The sequence below is a fragment of the Ambystoma mexicanum genome, chromosome 6p, assembly GCF_040938575.1.
Source record: "Ambystoma mexicanum isolate Mex_15411 chromosome 6p, UKY_AmexF1_1, whole genome shotgun sequence".
NCBI lineage: Eukaryota > Metazoa > Chordata > Amphibia > Caudata > Ambystomatidae > Ambystoma > Ambystoma mexicanum.
In genome coordinates, this window is record NC_090935.1 from 896524725 (window position 1) to 896540722 (window position 15998).

Genomic DNA, 15998 nt, shown 5'->3' on the forward strand with positions numbered 1-15998 from the left:
TCATCACGAACCGAAGAGTCGCTGAACTTGCAGGCCTGGCTCCTGCAGCACTAGAGTTTGGAGGATACGACACCCCTGCCGACTGCAGAGAGGTTCTTGCAAAGGCCAGGGCATCCTCAACTCTCAAGTGCTACGGACACAAATGGAAGAGGTTCTCTGTCTGGTGCCGGGCACAGAAGATTAACCCTCTGCGGATTACGGCCCCTCAAGTATTGCCGTACCTACTGTCTTTGGCCAAGGCTGGCCTATCTCACGCTTCCATCAAGGTACATCTGGCTGCCGTCTCAAGTTACACCAGAACTACAGGACGGGCGTCCTTGTGGTCTCATCGTCTGGTGAAGGAATTTATGAAAGGACTGTTCCGATCATTCCCGCCGATGAAGGCCCCTACCCCGGCGTGGGAGCTCAACGTGGTACTAACCAGGCTCATGGGGGCCCCATTCGAGCCTATGCATTCAGTGCCGTTGAAGTTTCTGTCGTGGAAGACAGCATTCCTCGTGGCCATGACCTCTGCACGACGAGTGGGAGAGATCTAGGCCCTGTCTTGCAAGCCTCCATACTTGACTTTTCACGACACGAGTGTGGTGCTGAGGACGCACCCCTCCTTCATGCCCAAGGTGCCGTCGGACTTCCACCTCAACGAGCCCTTGGTGTTGCCAGTTTTCTTCCCGTCGCCTTAGTCACCGGCTGAGAGGACTCTGCACTCGCTAGATGTAGCTAGAACGCTGAAGTTCTACGTGGACCGCACGAAGAGTTTCCGGAAGACATCACAGCTGTTGGTGAACTTTGGACCTGTGAATCAAGGGAAGGCTTTCTCGAAGACTTCCATTTCCAGATGGCTCTCCGGTTGCATCATGCACTGTCACCGGTTGGCAAACCGACCGCTGCCCGGCCGTCCGAGAGCCCATTCGACCAGAGCGATCACTGCTACTACGGCGTTCCTGTCTGGTGTGCCCCTGCTCGACATCTGCAGGGCTGCTACGTGTAGGTCGACGCACACCTTCACGAGGTTCTACTGCGTCGACCGGGATTCCAGGGAGGAGTCCAGAGTCGGCCAGGCAGTGCTGCGCAACCTGTTCGCCTAAGGTGAGCCTGGTGAGGAGGTAAGAGTTGCTTAATGTTGAGTTGTTGTGTTGCTTGATATTGAGCCTTGTGCCACCTCCTGTGGTTGTGCATGTGTATACTGCTATGTATTCTTGTATTCATGAGCATGTGAATCCATGCCAGACCCCATGCTGGAGAAGGAACAAGTTACTTACCTGTAACTGTTGTTCTCCAGCATGGGTCTGGCATGGATTCACATGCGAACCCTCCCGCCTACCCCTCTGCGGCTCTTCACTTGGTCATACTGCCACTTCACATGCTACCAAATCTGAGGATGGCTGCCAGGGGTGGGGCTTAGGGAGAGGGCAGTCATTGGCTGGGGGCAGTATGACCCAGAGACCAGTGATTGGTTACTACTGAGAAAGACAGATCAGAAACGAAACTGATACTGATTTTTTCTATACCGAGGATGCCCGGCCTGACGACAGGGAATATTCATGAGCATGTGAATCCATGCCAGACCCATGCTGGAGAACAACAGTTACAGGTAAGTAACTTGTTCCATACCATCAACTGATCTCTACCCATCCCCGTTTTGAATTCTTCCAATGTTCTAAATTTGCCATTAGGGAATATGTCCTTGATTTGAAATTCTCCCTCCGGGTCCCATGTCTTTTGCACATCTGGATCGTATGTGGCTGCTGTACCGGGGAAGTTCCAGAACGGGGCCTCCCAGTAGTATGGTATCTCCAACCCGAGCCTACGGTAAATCTTGGACCATGCATGCACTGTTCTGCTAACTGGGTCGAATGGGCACTCATCCTTGTGTTTTTCTTTAAAGATAACTGACCTTAAGTCGGTTGGGCGTGCTGCGTGTATCTCTAGGCAGATGTGGGGTGAGGTTTCTTGCTCATCATACCAGTGTTTAACAAACTGGGCCTGTGCCACTAGGTAATATAATTCAAAATCTGGGGCTGCTATGCCACCTTTGTTATAGGGTTCAACCATCTTTTCCCACTTCATTCTGGTCGCCCCCCGCACCTGACAAACTCTACTGCCATGGACCTAATTTTATCAAAAATCTGCCTACCAGGCCATATCGGGACATTAGTAAATATATATAATAGCTTGGGGAGAATAACCATTTTCAATACAGCAACCCGGCTGATAAGTGAAATGGGAAGTTTGGCCCAGGAGTTTAGTGGCAATCATGTCCAATAGGGAGTCATGGTTGTTTGAAAGTAGGGATGCTTTATCTCCCGACACAATAACACCCAGGTATCTTATCTTAACAGGGGACCATTGTAGGCCGTGTGTGTTGTCTGGGCATCTAGTGGCAGGGGTTAAGGGAAAGATTTCAGATTTGGAACGGTTGGTTTTGTATGCCGAGTATTTTGCAAACTCATGTACAGTCTCCATCGTTGGCCCCAGGTGTGTGTCTGGTTCTCGGATATATAACAGAGCGTTATCTGCATATAGAGATATTGATTGGGTCAGGCCCGACATCCATATGCCCCTCTGACTTTGGTGTTCCCTAATTGCGGCTGCGACTGGTTCCATGGTGAGGGCGAACAGTATAGGGGAGAACGGGCAACCCTGTCTCGTACCCCTTCCAGCTCAAACCATTCAGACATGGTGCGATTAGTCAATACCCTAGCCCCGGGTTAGTATATAATAACTTAACGCACTGGAGGAAGTATTAGCCTAGTCCAAATCTCTCAAGCACCATGAACAAGTATGTCCATGACACCGAATCAAATGCCTTTTTGGCGTCAAGAGATGCGTCCACCGCCTGGGCTTCCGGCTTAATCTGGGCCATAATACCAAACAACCTGTGGAGATTCAGTGCCGTCGATCTGGTGGGGATAAACCCGCATTGGTCCGGATGCACCAGCACGGGCATGTTAGGTAGGAGTCTCGTGGCCAGGATCTTTGCAAATATTTTGGCGTCACAGTTTATAAGGGATAGGGGTATGAAGACATCTCATTCGACGGGCGCCTGGGCTTGAGGAGCACCATTATTATAGCCTCTTTCATGGATGTTGGGAGTGTCCCAAACTCCATGGCCTCCTCCCCCACGGACAGAAGCACCGGGGCCAGCTCTTCGTGGAGTTCCTTGTATAGCTCAGCCCCCAGTCCATCTGAGCCGGGTGCTTTTCCGTTAGCTAGTGATTTTATCGCTTCCTTTATCTCATCTACCGTTTGGGGCTGATCTAGCAACAGTCTGTGCTCTGTTGACAGTGTCGGGAGCGTGATGTTGTTTTAAGTATTCTCCAATCTCTGGGTGTTTTCAGATCATGGTTGGCATACAGGTCTGTGTAGAATTGGGCAAATTCTCTATCTATGTCTTCCTCACTTGTGGTTACCGTACCGTCCTCCCCTACTATGCTAGAAATCGTGGTATAGTGTCTCTCGGCCTTCAACAAGTTGGCTAGGGTGTGACCCGCCCTGTTCTCCTCGCCATACTGGCGTGCTCTGACTGGGGTTGCCGTATACAGCAGCTCACCAGTGGCCAGTCTATTGAATTCCTGCAGGTTACCATTGATGTCCGCCAGGATGCTGTCCTCATGTGCGGCCGTATACCGCATCTCCAACTCGCCCAACAGCTTCTCTATTTCCGCCAGTTCCACCCTGACGGCCCTCAACAGCCCCGTGGTCTTGGAGATCAGAATCCCCCTCATCTAGACCTTAAACGTCTCCCATAAGCTTGCAATTCTATTTACTGAGTCTGTTTCAAGGAAGAGCTCTACCTCTATGTGTAGTGCCTCTGCCACTGTAGGTTCCCTAAGAATATCGGGTGGCATTCTCCATCTTCTGGCCGGGGGTTTTACATTTCCCAGTGTCATATCTAAAAGGATAGGGGAGTGATGCGATAGGGTACGGGGGAGCATTTCACTACTGTCGATTTGGTTCATAAGAGACGCGGACACCAGCCAGTAATCTACGCGGGACTCGGTGTCATGCACTGAGGAGTAAAAAGAGTACTGCACTGGGGGTGTAGTGTTTTCTAGGCTTCCATTAGGGTTAGTTGCAACAGGATTTGTTGTAGGATAACAGCGGTTTTGGTGGGATTTCTGTGTCTGGAGGTGGAGCGGTCTAGGGTGGTATCCAAGATGGTGTTGAAATCCCACCCCACACCACTTGTTCGCCACCAGAGAAGCCCATCTCTTGCATTACATTCGTATAGAAGTCAGGATCATCCACATTCGGATCACATGTGTTCACCAATATTCATTTTTCCCCAGCGATGTTTCCCCACACTATTACATAGCGACCAAGTGGGTCTATTTTGCTTTTCCCAAATTGAAACCCAACAGAGGGGTGGATCAAGATGAGTACTCCTCTTGCCTGTGAAAGAGTATTCAGTATAGTATCTATACTGACCCCACCCCTTCAAAAGCTCAGTGTTGACTTTCTGTAGTGCATGAGTTTCTTGCAACATGACTATCTGGGGATGGTGTCGACTGACATAGGTCCCCACATTGTTTAACTTGGCCCGGTTGTTCAGCCCACGGACATTCCATGTGAGAAGCTTTAGTCTCAACCCTCGGGCCGTCCACATTAGGATTAGCCATATCTGTATACCCTCATCATGTCTTTTATCTTGCCGTTACTCAGTAGAGTTCCATGTGCTGCACTGTTACCACAATTTTTAACTTGTAGGACTCTTCCAACTGAGTCCCAGCACCACAACACCCCCCCCCCGATCATTACCACATTGCTCAACGCAGCTAAACACCCTGCAATACTTTAATCCCCCACCCATATCATCTACCCCAACTTGACGATGCTGCCCAGCAATTAACATTCCCTTAAACTGGTGGAGCTTTCCTGAGGGTCACTGGGTGCAGCCTTCTGGCTCGCTCTCGACGGAGGCTCACAGCTTGGTTAATCATAAGTCTTTGTTCCGTCCGTCCACGATACGGAACTTCCCATTTTCCTCTGGCGGCAGGTAGCTGGCCATCATTCTCCCTTTCAATCTGTGGGGTCTCGCCTCTCATCTCTCGGTTGTGGTCTCGCATTTTGGTCCACCACTCGACCTCCAGGGGGCAACGGAATGGAAGCTTCCACATATGTCATGGCTTCTGTGGGATTCTCGAAAAAGTGAGCCCTTCCCCCATGTTGTATTCTCATCTTCACCGGGAAGATAAGCACATAGGGTACATTGAGCATACGTTGCTGCCTTTTCACCCCTTCATAGGATCTCCTTTGTGTTTGCACAGTATTAGAGAAGTCTGGGTATATGTGGATTCTGTTTTGGTCATGGTGCAGAGTTCCTTTCTCCCTCGACAGTCGGAGTATAGTGTCCCTGTCCCTATAATTAAGGAGCTGTGCAATTATAGTTCGAGGAGGAGCTCCTGGTTTTGGGTGCGGTGCTAGGGTGCGGTGGGCCTTTTCTATCAGAAAATGTTCCGAGAAGGAGTCGGCACCTAGGATGTCCTTCAACAGGTTTTCCACTTGTTTTTCCATGGGTCCTTTGGCAAAGTTCTCTGACACCCCAACAATCCGGATGTTGTTCCTCCGGGATCTCGATTCGAGGTCCTCGCACTTGTTTTGAGTTTTGGGTAATTCCGTTTGGAGGTGGGCTATGTCACGTCTGTGTTGTGATATCGTATCCTCGCTTGCGCTTATCCTGTTTTCCGCCTCCGTAATACGTGCGCTCTCTTTCTCCACACGTGCTTTCAGGGATCCGTTCGTCGCCACTATATCATCTAGTTTTACATTCACGGCCATGAATTCATTTTGCACCAGCGTTGCTAGGCAATCGATCGGGTCATTCTCCTGCCAATCAGGTGTCGATGGTGCCCCTCCAGTCGCCCCATACGGTTGCGAACTGGCGAAGGTATCCATCGGGCCGATCTTTTTCCCTACTGCCCCCTTCTCGTTGCGGCCCATGTGTTGTGGCTTGCAGTTGGAGGTGAACTGTGTTCTCCCACGTATTGTCGCCCAATGCACCACTGTATGGCTCAAGATGGGGGGGGGGGGTCCCTATGCGGCCGCTCCCAGCACATGGTGCGTTGCTCATATACCAGGAGTGAGTTTGGCAGTTCTGTGCTGGCGGGAACCCCCCCGACCACCCTCCAGGACTGTGTGCGTGAGGGCCTTGTCAGGATGTCCGGCGGCACGCCCGGAACAATAAGAGTGGCCCGCGGGGGCTACCGGTTGTGCCCGCGTGGTCTGGGGCTTCGAAGTTGTGGGCGGTTATCCTGCACCTGAGGATTTATGCTTATCGTCTCCCGTAGTCACATAAATGCAGCCTGGTGGGCCTCCTAGATGTGCCTGTGTTTAGGGTGTTGTAGGGTTGCGGGCGACCACCTCGCGCCCGAGGATCAGTACTTATTTCCCCATAGTCGCTGGGGTGCGGCCTAGTGGGCCAAGACAGCAGCCGTGGAGCGCGATGCAGGGCCCCCCCCCCTCGGCGGTTACCACCGTGGGCCGTGCGTTAGGAAAGCCTGCCACGCGGGCGTCGAAAATGGGGCTTCTGCTTCTGCCTCGGCCCAGAGTCACTTACTTGGTGTGGGGGGGGGGTTCCTTCCCCAGGTGTCCTCGGCTCGAGTTCGCACCCCCAATGGAGATCGCGGGCAGCGGCACGGGGGCAGGGCCGTGCAGTAATCACAGTGCCTCCAGCCGGGAGCAGCCCCTCCCCCCCGCTCTGCTCACAACCTACGCGGCCGTGGAGCCTCCAGGCGGCCACACCGGCGTCGGTCAGCCGGCGGGAATGCCGGAGGCAATATCTCGCAAACGCAGCCACGGTTTTTCACTGTTTTTTTTCCAGGTTGTGTCTTTTGCTTTTCGCAACCAGATTCCAACTTCTTGTTGAGTCTGGGACGGTTCTGAGAGGATCTATTTCTAATCAGGATTGTGTCTGAGCCGGAGCTCTCCCTCTTGGCGGCCATGCTTGATGTGCGCAACAGCACCCCCTGAAACTTTGTGGGATGTTAACATGGTTTTTAGGTTGTTAGATTAGTGGCCAGATAACGAGAGCCTTACGGATTGCTTTGCTTAGTCTCTTGTAGGACAGTGTCGAACGTGAAGGCTCTGGAGGTAGACTGAAAAGTGTTTCTCCCGGAGGGGTTGCGTTTACCGTGGCAAAGCGTACCAAGAGCAGTTCCTCGAATACCTTATCCATATTTTCTGGGGAACTCGAAACTGTGTGTTGCGAGATATATACAGCATTATGATGCCAGGACTGTAGAAATAAGACCGAGGGGTATTTCACAATTATTGATTGCGCGTAGGGAGCCGTTTAATGCGGTATCGTCTGCCACTATTGCTAGATAGATGCGAAAATTGATGTCTTTTCCAGGTATTGATGCTAATTTGTTTGGGGTGCATTCTGTAAGGGGTGCGATGGCTTCTAAAGCATTTACTACAAGGGTATTTTTGCTGGATATTCTCAAGTCGGATGATTGGTCTAGTGATTCTTTGTTTAAAGCATTTTATTTTAAACCGATATCCAATATTGCAGCCACAGTTATGGGGAGCTTTGAACAAGCATAATGCTCTCCCCTGATCTTGACATAGATTGAATATTACCCAGGTTTACAGCTCAGGGAGTCTTCATTCTGTTAGACATGGAGGCGAGCAATATCTCTCCCAGAATATGCTTTACTGTTTGATAGTTGTGTTTGTGGTGCTATGATGAGTCATGCATATTCCCTACCCTAATTGTAGTCTTGTTATTACGAAATGTGAGGAACAGACGAATGGATGAGCTCTGTTGGTTCGGGAGCAGTGGAGGCTGTGATCGAGGCTGGATTTCTACGGCAGAGTTTCAACAGATGTACACAGCTGGTTTGAATGGAGTGCTTCCATGGTTTTGGGACAGTTTTTTTGTTTTCATTGGTTAAACTTGTCAACATCAAAACTACCATAAAGAAGAGACTTTCAGGAAATGGCAGTCTTTATTGGTGTTTTCTGGTAGAAATGGAAAACAAAAAGAGAGAAATTAAAATAAGTTTTTAAAAGCTGTTGGAGAGCGGTAATAAAGAAAGATGAGCATAATGCTCGCCTCTGTGTTTGTAATAGAATCAAGACTCCCTGAGCTGTAAACCTGGGTAATCTTAATTCTCCAAAATGCCTCATATATCAGCTTATCAGATGAGGATTCACCTTGTGATGTTCCAATGGCCTCTTCATCAGTCTTTAAGATGGTGCTTTGAAAATATCATATTAAAAGGACTGTCCACTTCTCCCATGAAAGGAAAAGTCTTTGAACTTTGTTTCAATTATCTGTTGCTAAAATCTCTAAAAGGATGCAGTGTTTATGGTGTTTGTTCATGTGGAAGATTTCACACTGGATTTCCTTTCCTCAGGAATCTGCTACTTGATCAATCTTGGACGGACATGAGGCTCACTCCAATAGGTTGAAAGGGTAGAACCTTTTTGTAGTCAGACCTGCCTCATTGGGGAAGTATGCAAAGCTGCCACATCAGCGTCCATTCCACACCTTTAAATCCGGTTACTGTGTTGGTACTGATACAAGGGTTGATCTGAGAAGTAGAAGGGAAAACTGTAAAATATTCCCATTGAGCGAAGTGAATTCTGTGTCCTCTTGGCCGATCAACAGCTATTTTGTACACTACATTTGCCTTGAACTTTGTAGACAATAACTCAATAACGAATTTAAGGCTCACCCCACCAGCTATAAGGGTGCTTCTTCTGCTGCGCTAGATATACTTCCTAGTCGAAATGTTTGCCACATGGGCGTCTTTGAACAAGAGAATAAAATTCTAGTTTCAGTCTATTAACCAAGCCTACAAAGTCGCTCACCACCCTGGCATGAATGACAGCGCTCTGCTTGCACATACTACTCCATTTCGTACCGGCCAAGGGTGAATTATCACTCGTCAGTGGCAAGTGGAAATTATGGAACTTTTTTGTGTGGATTCATGTGCAACTGGATTATTTCTGAATATAATTCATGAAAACAGTTCATTACAGATTTCTTTTTTCTCCCCTCTTCAGGTCTTAATGTGTCCTGAACATGAAATGGAAAAAGTAAACATGTATTGTGAAATATGCAGAAGACCTGTTTGTCATCTTTGTAAGCTTGGTGGAGCACATGCTAACCATCGAGTAACAACAATGAGCAGTGCCTACAAAACCTTGAAGGTATCTCACATTTCTTCTTTTTTGTATTATTTTAAAATCTCAATTTTGACTCTTGCTATAACAGACTACTGTACCTTGCACACATTATTACAATGAATTAGTAATTTAAAACTAAACTTAAAGGCTGTATTGTGCTTTGAATTTAATATTATTCATGGAATTGTTAGTTTAGATTCCATGGTACATGGGGGAGATGCGCATGAAGCAAAGCGGTTAACGCTGTTACCAAATATTGTTTTTAAAAGATGAATTCAATATTTTGCATATGTGGTTAAGACTCAGATTGAAGCGGAATTGATTAAGAATGCCGATTTATTTTAAAAGGATAGATTAGATAAAGCAATTGTGCATTCTAGAACCAGAAGAAAAGTCCTTTGCCCACTTCAATGTGGGACTCCTCAGCCCACCCTTAAGAATATAACATAGTAAATAAAGCATTGCATTTTGTGTTCTGGAAAAAGGAATCCGCTACTCATTTGAATATAGTGACTGCACTGAATGTCCTGTAGCCTCAAAGATTTCCTTCCTAAATGAATCTAACCTAGGAGAGCAGAGTGTGGTGTGACTCGACTGACATCCCATTCCTGGGCTGCTTCACTAAGAGCGCAAGCCTGGGCGATTCTTCACTGCGATTTGTCAGCTACATCTCCTTCTCCCATGAGTTAGTCAACCAGAGGAAAGATTTTGAGAGTCTTGCCTGCGATGTGTACTAGTCATCAAGGCTTTCAACAGTAATGACTGTGACTCTAGACGCTCACCATTTGAAACTTTGAGATATTAAATGTTGACTTTGAGGCGTCTTGTCTTTTTAATGTGATTGTAATTTTCAGACGTTGTCTTGCCTGTGTCTTTATGTTGGGGATGCGTTTACCACCTACAATACAGGACTCATTTGCAGCTGTCCATGTGCTACAGGTAGCTAAGTCGCACATTTCACCACCATCATCAGAACCCCTATATTGCCTCAGGACCATATGAAATCTGTACTATCAATAGGGAGAGAGGAAGAAAATGACCATGGCCAGCCAAGGGCTGCTGTACCCTGGGTGGCCTGCAGTCACATGACACTCATCCGCAGCCCTCTTCATTTGGTCCTCTAGTTGTCCCACACAGTGGAGTAACTTTGCTGAAAACTTTGGGGGGGACATGATACCTGAAGAAAAGGTGCCCCAGCCAAATGAATGGGGCCAAAATAGTGCGCCATGAAAGTTGGGGAGGGGGGACAAACACCCCTGTGCCCCCCTAAAATTACACCCATGGTCCCGCAACCCAGGCGTCCATGGCGTAGAGCATCAAAGTTAAGTCGGGCCCTGTTAGGCCCCGTCAAAGCCTATGGCCTCAACCTCTGTTCCCGCTCTCCCACTTGAAATTATTATTATTCGGGTTATTTAATGAGCGCAAACCTAGCTTTGGGAAGCAACACGGAGCTTTGCAAGTAAAGGGTATGCACAAGCCTTTTCAATCCCTAACCACCTTACATTCTACCATGCTCCTGCTCCTGATATTCCTGAATGGTTTTTTCTCTAGCTCTCCTGGGACCTTTGCAAACCCCATGATCCATTCCATGACTCTTCTTCTGCACACCACAACCTACCTCACCTCATCGCCCCATAGATACCTCCCGTATCCAAAACCTAAAGGTTGCTTGCGCCTCATGAAGCTGGGCAAACTGATTCAGAGTTGGCAGACAAAAAGGACGTGTATCCAAGTGCCCGAACCTCCAGTTAGTAATTGATGTTGGTTCCCTTTGTTATGGATGCAACAAAACACTGACCACCACCACACCTCCACCCTCTTGCCCTCCCAGAGAACTCCCTTTGGAATGGCCAATCTCTGCAATAAAACTTCATTCCTCAATGACCACTTTGGCTCCTATCACTCCAAACTCTTGTTATGGCTGTCGCTGAAACCTGGACCCCATTCTTGTAATTTCTACCCTGGCTGCACTCCGCACTGACTTGCTTCCTTCACTACCTCTCCCAATCCCCAAGTCGAGCTAAAAAGCCACTAGTGTTGGTCTGATTGTCAGCGATTGCAAACTCTCTGCCCCTCCTCCCCTCTATGATGTAGGGCCAATAAAACACACAAGCCACCATTATGGTGTGAGGAACCCGAGGGCGTCCTTGTTTCTTTTCCCCCCCAGGATCCTCCTCTCGGGTGGCCTGGGAAAGGCCATCAGTTTTGGATCCCGTCCCTAGGGATGGATATGCAAGTGATGATCGTCTGGGTGGAGCGAACTTGGGGAGTTGGGAGAGGACGTCCTTGGGTGAGACATGGTATCCCCCATTCTCATTTCAGAATGAACCCTCTATCCCTTAAGCCTTTGTAGGTGACTGTCGGCCCTTTTCCTTTTCTTCTCTCTAAACTGTCCCCCAAAACCACCATTTCAATACTGGAACGAGGAAGAGACCAACTAGGAGGATACATCCTTATTTATATTTTAAACCCCAACACATATCCGTTAAGTACCAAGATGAGGAAGATTTAACAGAGTTATGCACACTTTATTTCAGATAGGCCCAAACCACCACCCTTGTACTGAGACGAAAGAAGGGGCTGTGGAGTTGTACCGATGCAACAGTCTGGCATATCCAGCTAATGAGTTTCACTATGGTCAGGCAACTGAACTTGATGACCCACAACTGTGGCCATTTTACAATTCCGATAAGTATAGAAAAGCTCTGCCGCCTAGTAAGAAGGAGACGCTGATGCGGGACACAAAGTGGGCTGGAGAGAAGCTGGCTCAAGAAAGCGGAATAGGCGACACGGGAGCCAGGAGTCGTGTTCAGCAGGAGAGACGGACGCTGTGGCAGAGGCTGCGATAGGGTCTGGAAACCCTGCAAGCCCCCCCCTTGCCGGGCGCACTTGGCAAGAGCTGTGTGGTGCCCAAGCACTCCAGTAGCCGTCACAATCATGAGAGCGAGCAGTGCTGTCTATTACCTCTGCAAAGGGAGATCAGAGTCACAGGAAGTTGGAAATAGTGCAAGGAGCCAAGAGAAGCCGAAGGGAGCTGCTGTGTGGAGCCGGTGAGTGAAAACGGGGAAACACTCTTACCGGGGGCACTCAAGGAGCCTGAAACTTGCACTCTTGAATATAGAATGAACTAAAAATTATTAATAAGCACGTTTCAATGCTGAAACAAGTGCTTTAGAAAATCGAACAAACTGAAAGATTTTATTAGCAGTTTTGAATACCAAACGAATGGGAAAACATTATAAGCACTTTTGAATGCTGCACAGAGCAAAAACAAGTTATGAGTAAAAAAAAAAGGGGGTGTTTTCCTGGATACCTTGCAATTGTTTTGGATGAAAGAATGGATTTTCCACGCAATTTTTGCGTTTTGTGCTAGGTGCAAGATAGCAGGACGTATCCACGCCACCATCCATAACTATACCAGGGCCCAACTGTTAGGAAGAATTCTCTCTTTAGGCTGAATTTCCTAACCTAGTGAGTCCCCCCGCAGCTTTGCTGGATTTCTGGAGTTTTTTTTTTTCTCCTGCCAAGAGTGAGACTCTTTTTCTCCCACTCTTGGACATTATTTATGGTGTTCCTTTGACTGGTAATGTGTTTTATGGGCTATGGGGTCCTTTACTCCATAGGGTCTCATGTGTTTTTACTATGTGTGTTACACAGCTCCCTCCGTGCAGTAACACAGGGGTGTCATAGTGACACCCCACCATAGACTCCATAACTTGGGACTGACTACTGTCTCCCAGGGCATGTAAAGTCACCATTGGCTTTACTAGTCCCAAATTATTAACAGAAACCAGTACAAACCATCATATTGTGGACGTACTGGTTGGGGCAAATCGATTGCCCCGGGGTCTGTTAGTCAAGGGGGCACGTCTCCGTCCCCCCTGATCGAGTTTTGGCTGGTGGCAGTGGAAACTACTTGTTATATTCGACCGCAAATATTTTCCTATGGGATTTTCCCATTGTTCGAGGCTACCAACTTTAATTATTTAATTCTCATAGCCTCGAACATACCGCCGGTTTATTTAATTAATATTAATTCGCCATTTGGTATTTTTTGCCAGGACTCTATTCTAAAATGGCGTTTGTGTTCTCTTCTGTGACTCCAACCCAAGTCGAGCCCTTGTTCCACTTTTTGGCGGATTTCTCCACAGAAGCCTCCAAAAGTGGTGCCACTCTGTCTGGGTACCACGGGGGTGTGGGAGGGGGTTTAGGCACCCTGGACTGAGTTACCTTGGTAACTCAAGTCGCACTCTTGTGTGATTGGCCCAAGTGGTGAGACGGCCGGCTCACCACTTAGCATGTTTGATTGACAGCTAGGCTGAGTGAATGGGGGTATGCTGCATAAAAGCAGGGCTTTGGGGACTGGAACTTCAGAAGTTGCCACAGGACCTGAAAATCCAACGAGGGAGAAGCTGAGCCGACCTACCACGACGACACCACCGGTGGAGCCCTACGGAACCGACTCGCCACTTCCCGACGACAGAGATCATCTCCCGGCTGGAGAGGCTTCTTCCCCTGACTGGTGGGCACAACCAGTTTCACCTTCCTTCTTCGCACCCCAGACCGGTTTGTGGTCGAACTGCCCGTGCCAAGCACCCCGGTGGCCGGATAGCCACTCGCCACTGAGCCGTGAATCAACGGACCGCTCCTTGTACCTGAGAAACTCCGCGGTTGGTTTCTTCCCTGGCAGTGCAACGGACTCCTGTCTTCCTCCACGACGAGATCCTCTCTTCCCCCGGATGAAGCACCGACTTGCATCCGCTGCCAGGAACAACTGCCCCCGCTAGAGTGTTGTCACCACTTTAAGGTACCGCGTCCGCCAGGCCTCCCTTTCTAAAGATTGCTACAAGGTAATAATAACCCCTTAACCTTCTGGACTGGGCTGGCCGCCTTGACCCTCTAACTGGTCCCTTTCTTTGGCCAACTCCTATTTGAACCGTTACAAGACTTTTGTGCACTGCAACCGTGTGACCTTGGACACATTTCGTTTGATCCTCTTAAAGTGGATCCGGCCTATTGAACTCTAACTTCACGGTTTTACTTTGCTTTCCTCTCTTGTTATGTTCTTGTAAAAGTGTTGGGATCTGTTTCAACTCATTCTCTGCTTTTCTCTCCCTTTTAAAAACGAATTATTAGAGTGCCATCTACGTTAAGCGCTCACCGCTGTCTGAAAATAAGTGGGGCTTTACTTAAGACTTGTCTAATATTCTTTTAAGGGAGTGTATATCTTTTAGTGACCGTGTTTTTGAATTGCTTACTATTAGTGCCTGTGTGTTTTTCTAGATGTGGTTTTAAATAAATAATGATATCTCTTTTACACCAAGCCCTGGTCAGCGTTCACTTGTTCTATTGTGTTCTCTTGACCTATTGTGAATACTCTGTATACTGCCTAACTCTTCTTGAGGGAAGTCTGACTGTTCAGCCACAGCTACCAAGTGAATCTGTGTGGTGCAGACTGCTACCAAGTGGGTTTACTGCCAAACACCTGTAGTCTTAAATCTTTTGCAGTGGTCCCAGAGGGAACTGCACAGGTTTCTGCCTAACGCCAACAAGAGCCCAGCTGCAAGCTACAGGACAAACGGCAGCAAACCACCCAGGAACCCACAGGGGGCAAGAAACCATACACCATAGCCTTGAAAAAGACCCACTTGTCGAAGCACGTGTCGGCTGACCTTAATTGGGACCAAGAGTCCACACTATAAAAACGAAACGATAAATTAAAATCTTGCACTTAGCACAAAATGCAAAAACTGCGTGGAAAATAAATTCTTTCATCCAAAACAATTGCGAGGTATCCAGAAAAACCCCCCTTTTTTCAGCCAACAAACGAGGTGTGGGCTTCACCTCAACAACCTATCCTGTGACCTTGCAAAAAAACTAAATAAACACAATCAAAAACAGAGCTCCGGAAGGTCGGTTCCAAACCCAAGGCCCCAGTACAGTTTTGCAAATTATGAGTACTTGGGAATAGAATGGAAGCAAAGTGGTGCAAGTAGTGGATACCACGGAAAGGTATTGTTTACAAGACTGTTGGCAAGAGCAGAAGAATACAGAAGGTATAGCAAAGTGTGTGGTGGTCAACCAAGCCATGGCAAAGTATTGGTAGAGAGTAACACTTATTAAAGAAACCAGCTTTACTGACAAAAGAAAGCAGTGGGCAATTGTTGAAAAGCAGATAAGAAAGGGTATCTGTTGCGTGACCTATAATGGGTGGACCGAGTGCCCCGGTCCATGGAAAAAGCCCATGAAAATATCCATAACGAAGTTTGTGTTGTGCAGATGCTGCTTATGTGATTTTTAAGTCAAGAAACAAGAGTTATTTTGTAAACCAGTGAAAAGTACTGATGACGAGAGCTGGAAAGAGTCCCAAGGAATTGTATTGTTTTTGAAAAGCTGGAAGATTTGAACTCTTGGGGAAGGGAACCCTGATATCTCGTGCAGTGTCTTGAACTTGGGGACGCTGATTGTAAACTGAGAGCTGGAAGAAGCTCTGAACTTACTTTGAACACTATCATTTTGATGCTGACATGCCTACACATTGTATGCAGTTAGCTTTGAGCGCAAGTAAAGGATTTGGAAACAGTTATTTGATTTGGACATTCTGACACAGACTATCCTTAGTTTTCTTTAAGTTGGGAAATCCCATCTTAGCACATGGCAAGTTTGGCCTTACTCCATCCTGCCTTTTACATTAAATACAACTTTTCAGTTTAAATTTGAATCTGTTGTCTGTGTCTACTTCATGATGCCTTCACAATGGTTGAACAGATTTATTTACAAATAACAAATGGGGTTTGATTTACTTACGCCTCTACGGACTAGGGTTTTCCTAGCTGAAGACAGAACAAGGGTCCACACAGGGA

At 47.8% G+C, this 15998-nt stretch overlaps 1 protein-coding gene across 2 annotated transcripts in view; it reads left to right on the top strand.

Moving 5' to 3' along the window:
* Positions 1 to 15998, top strand: part of TRIM36 (tripartite motif containing 36) — a 1273623-nt gene that overhangs the window by 574418 nt on the left and 683207 nt on the right. For both annotated transcript variants that reach the window (XM_069625519.1, XM_069625520.1), the window contains exon 4: positions 9013 to 9159. In XM_069625519.1, coding sequence (XP_069481620.1) covers positions 9013 to 9159 — 147 coding nt within the window. The remainder of the gene's footprint in view (positions 1 to 9012; positions 9160 to 15998) is intronic.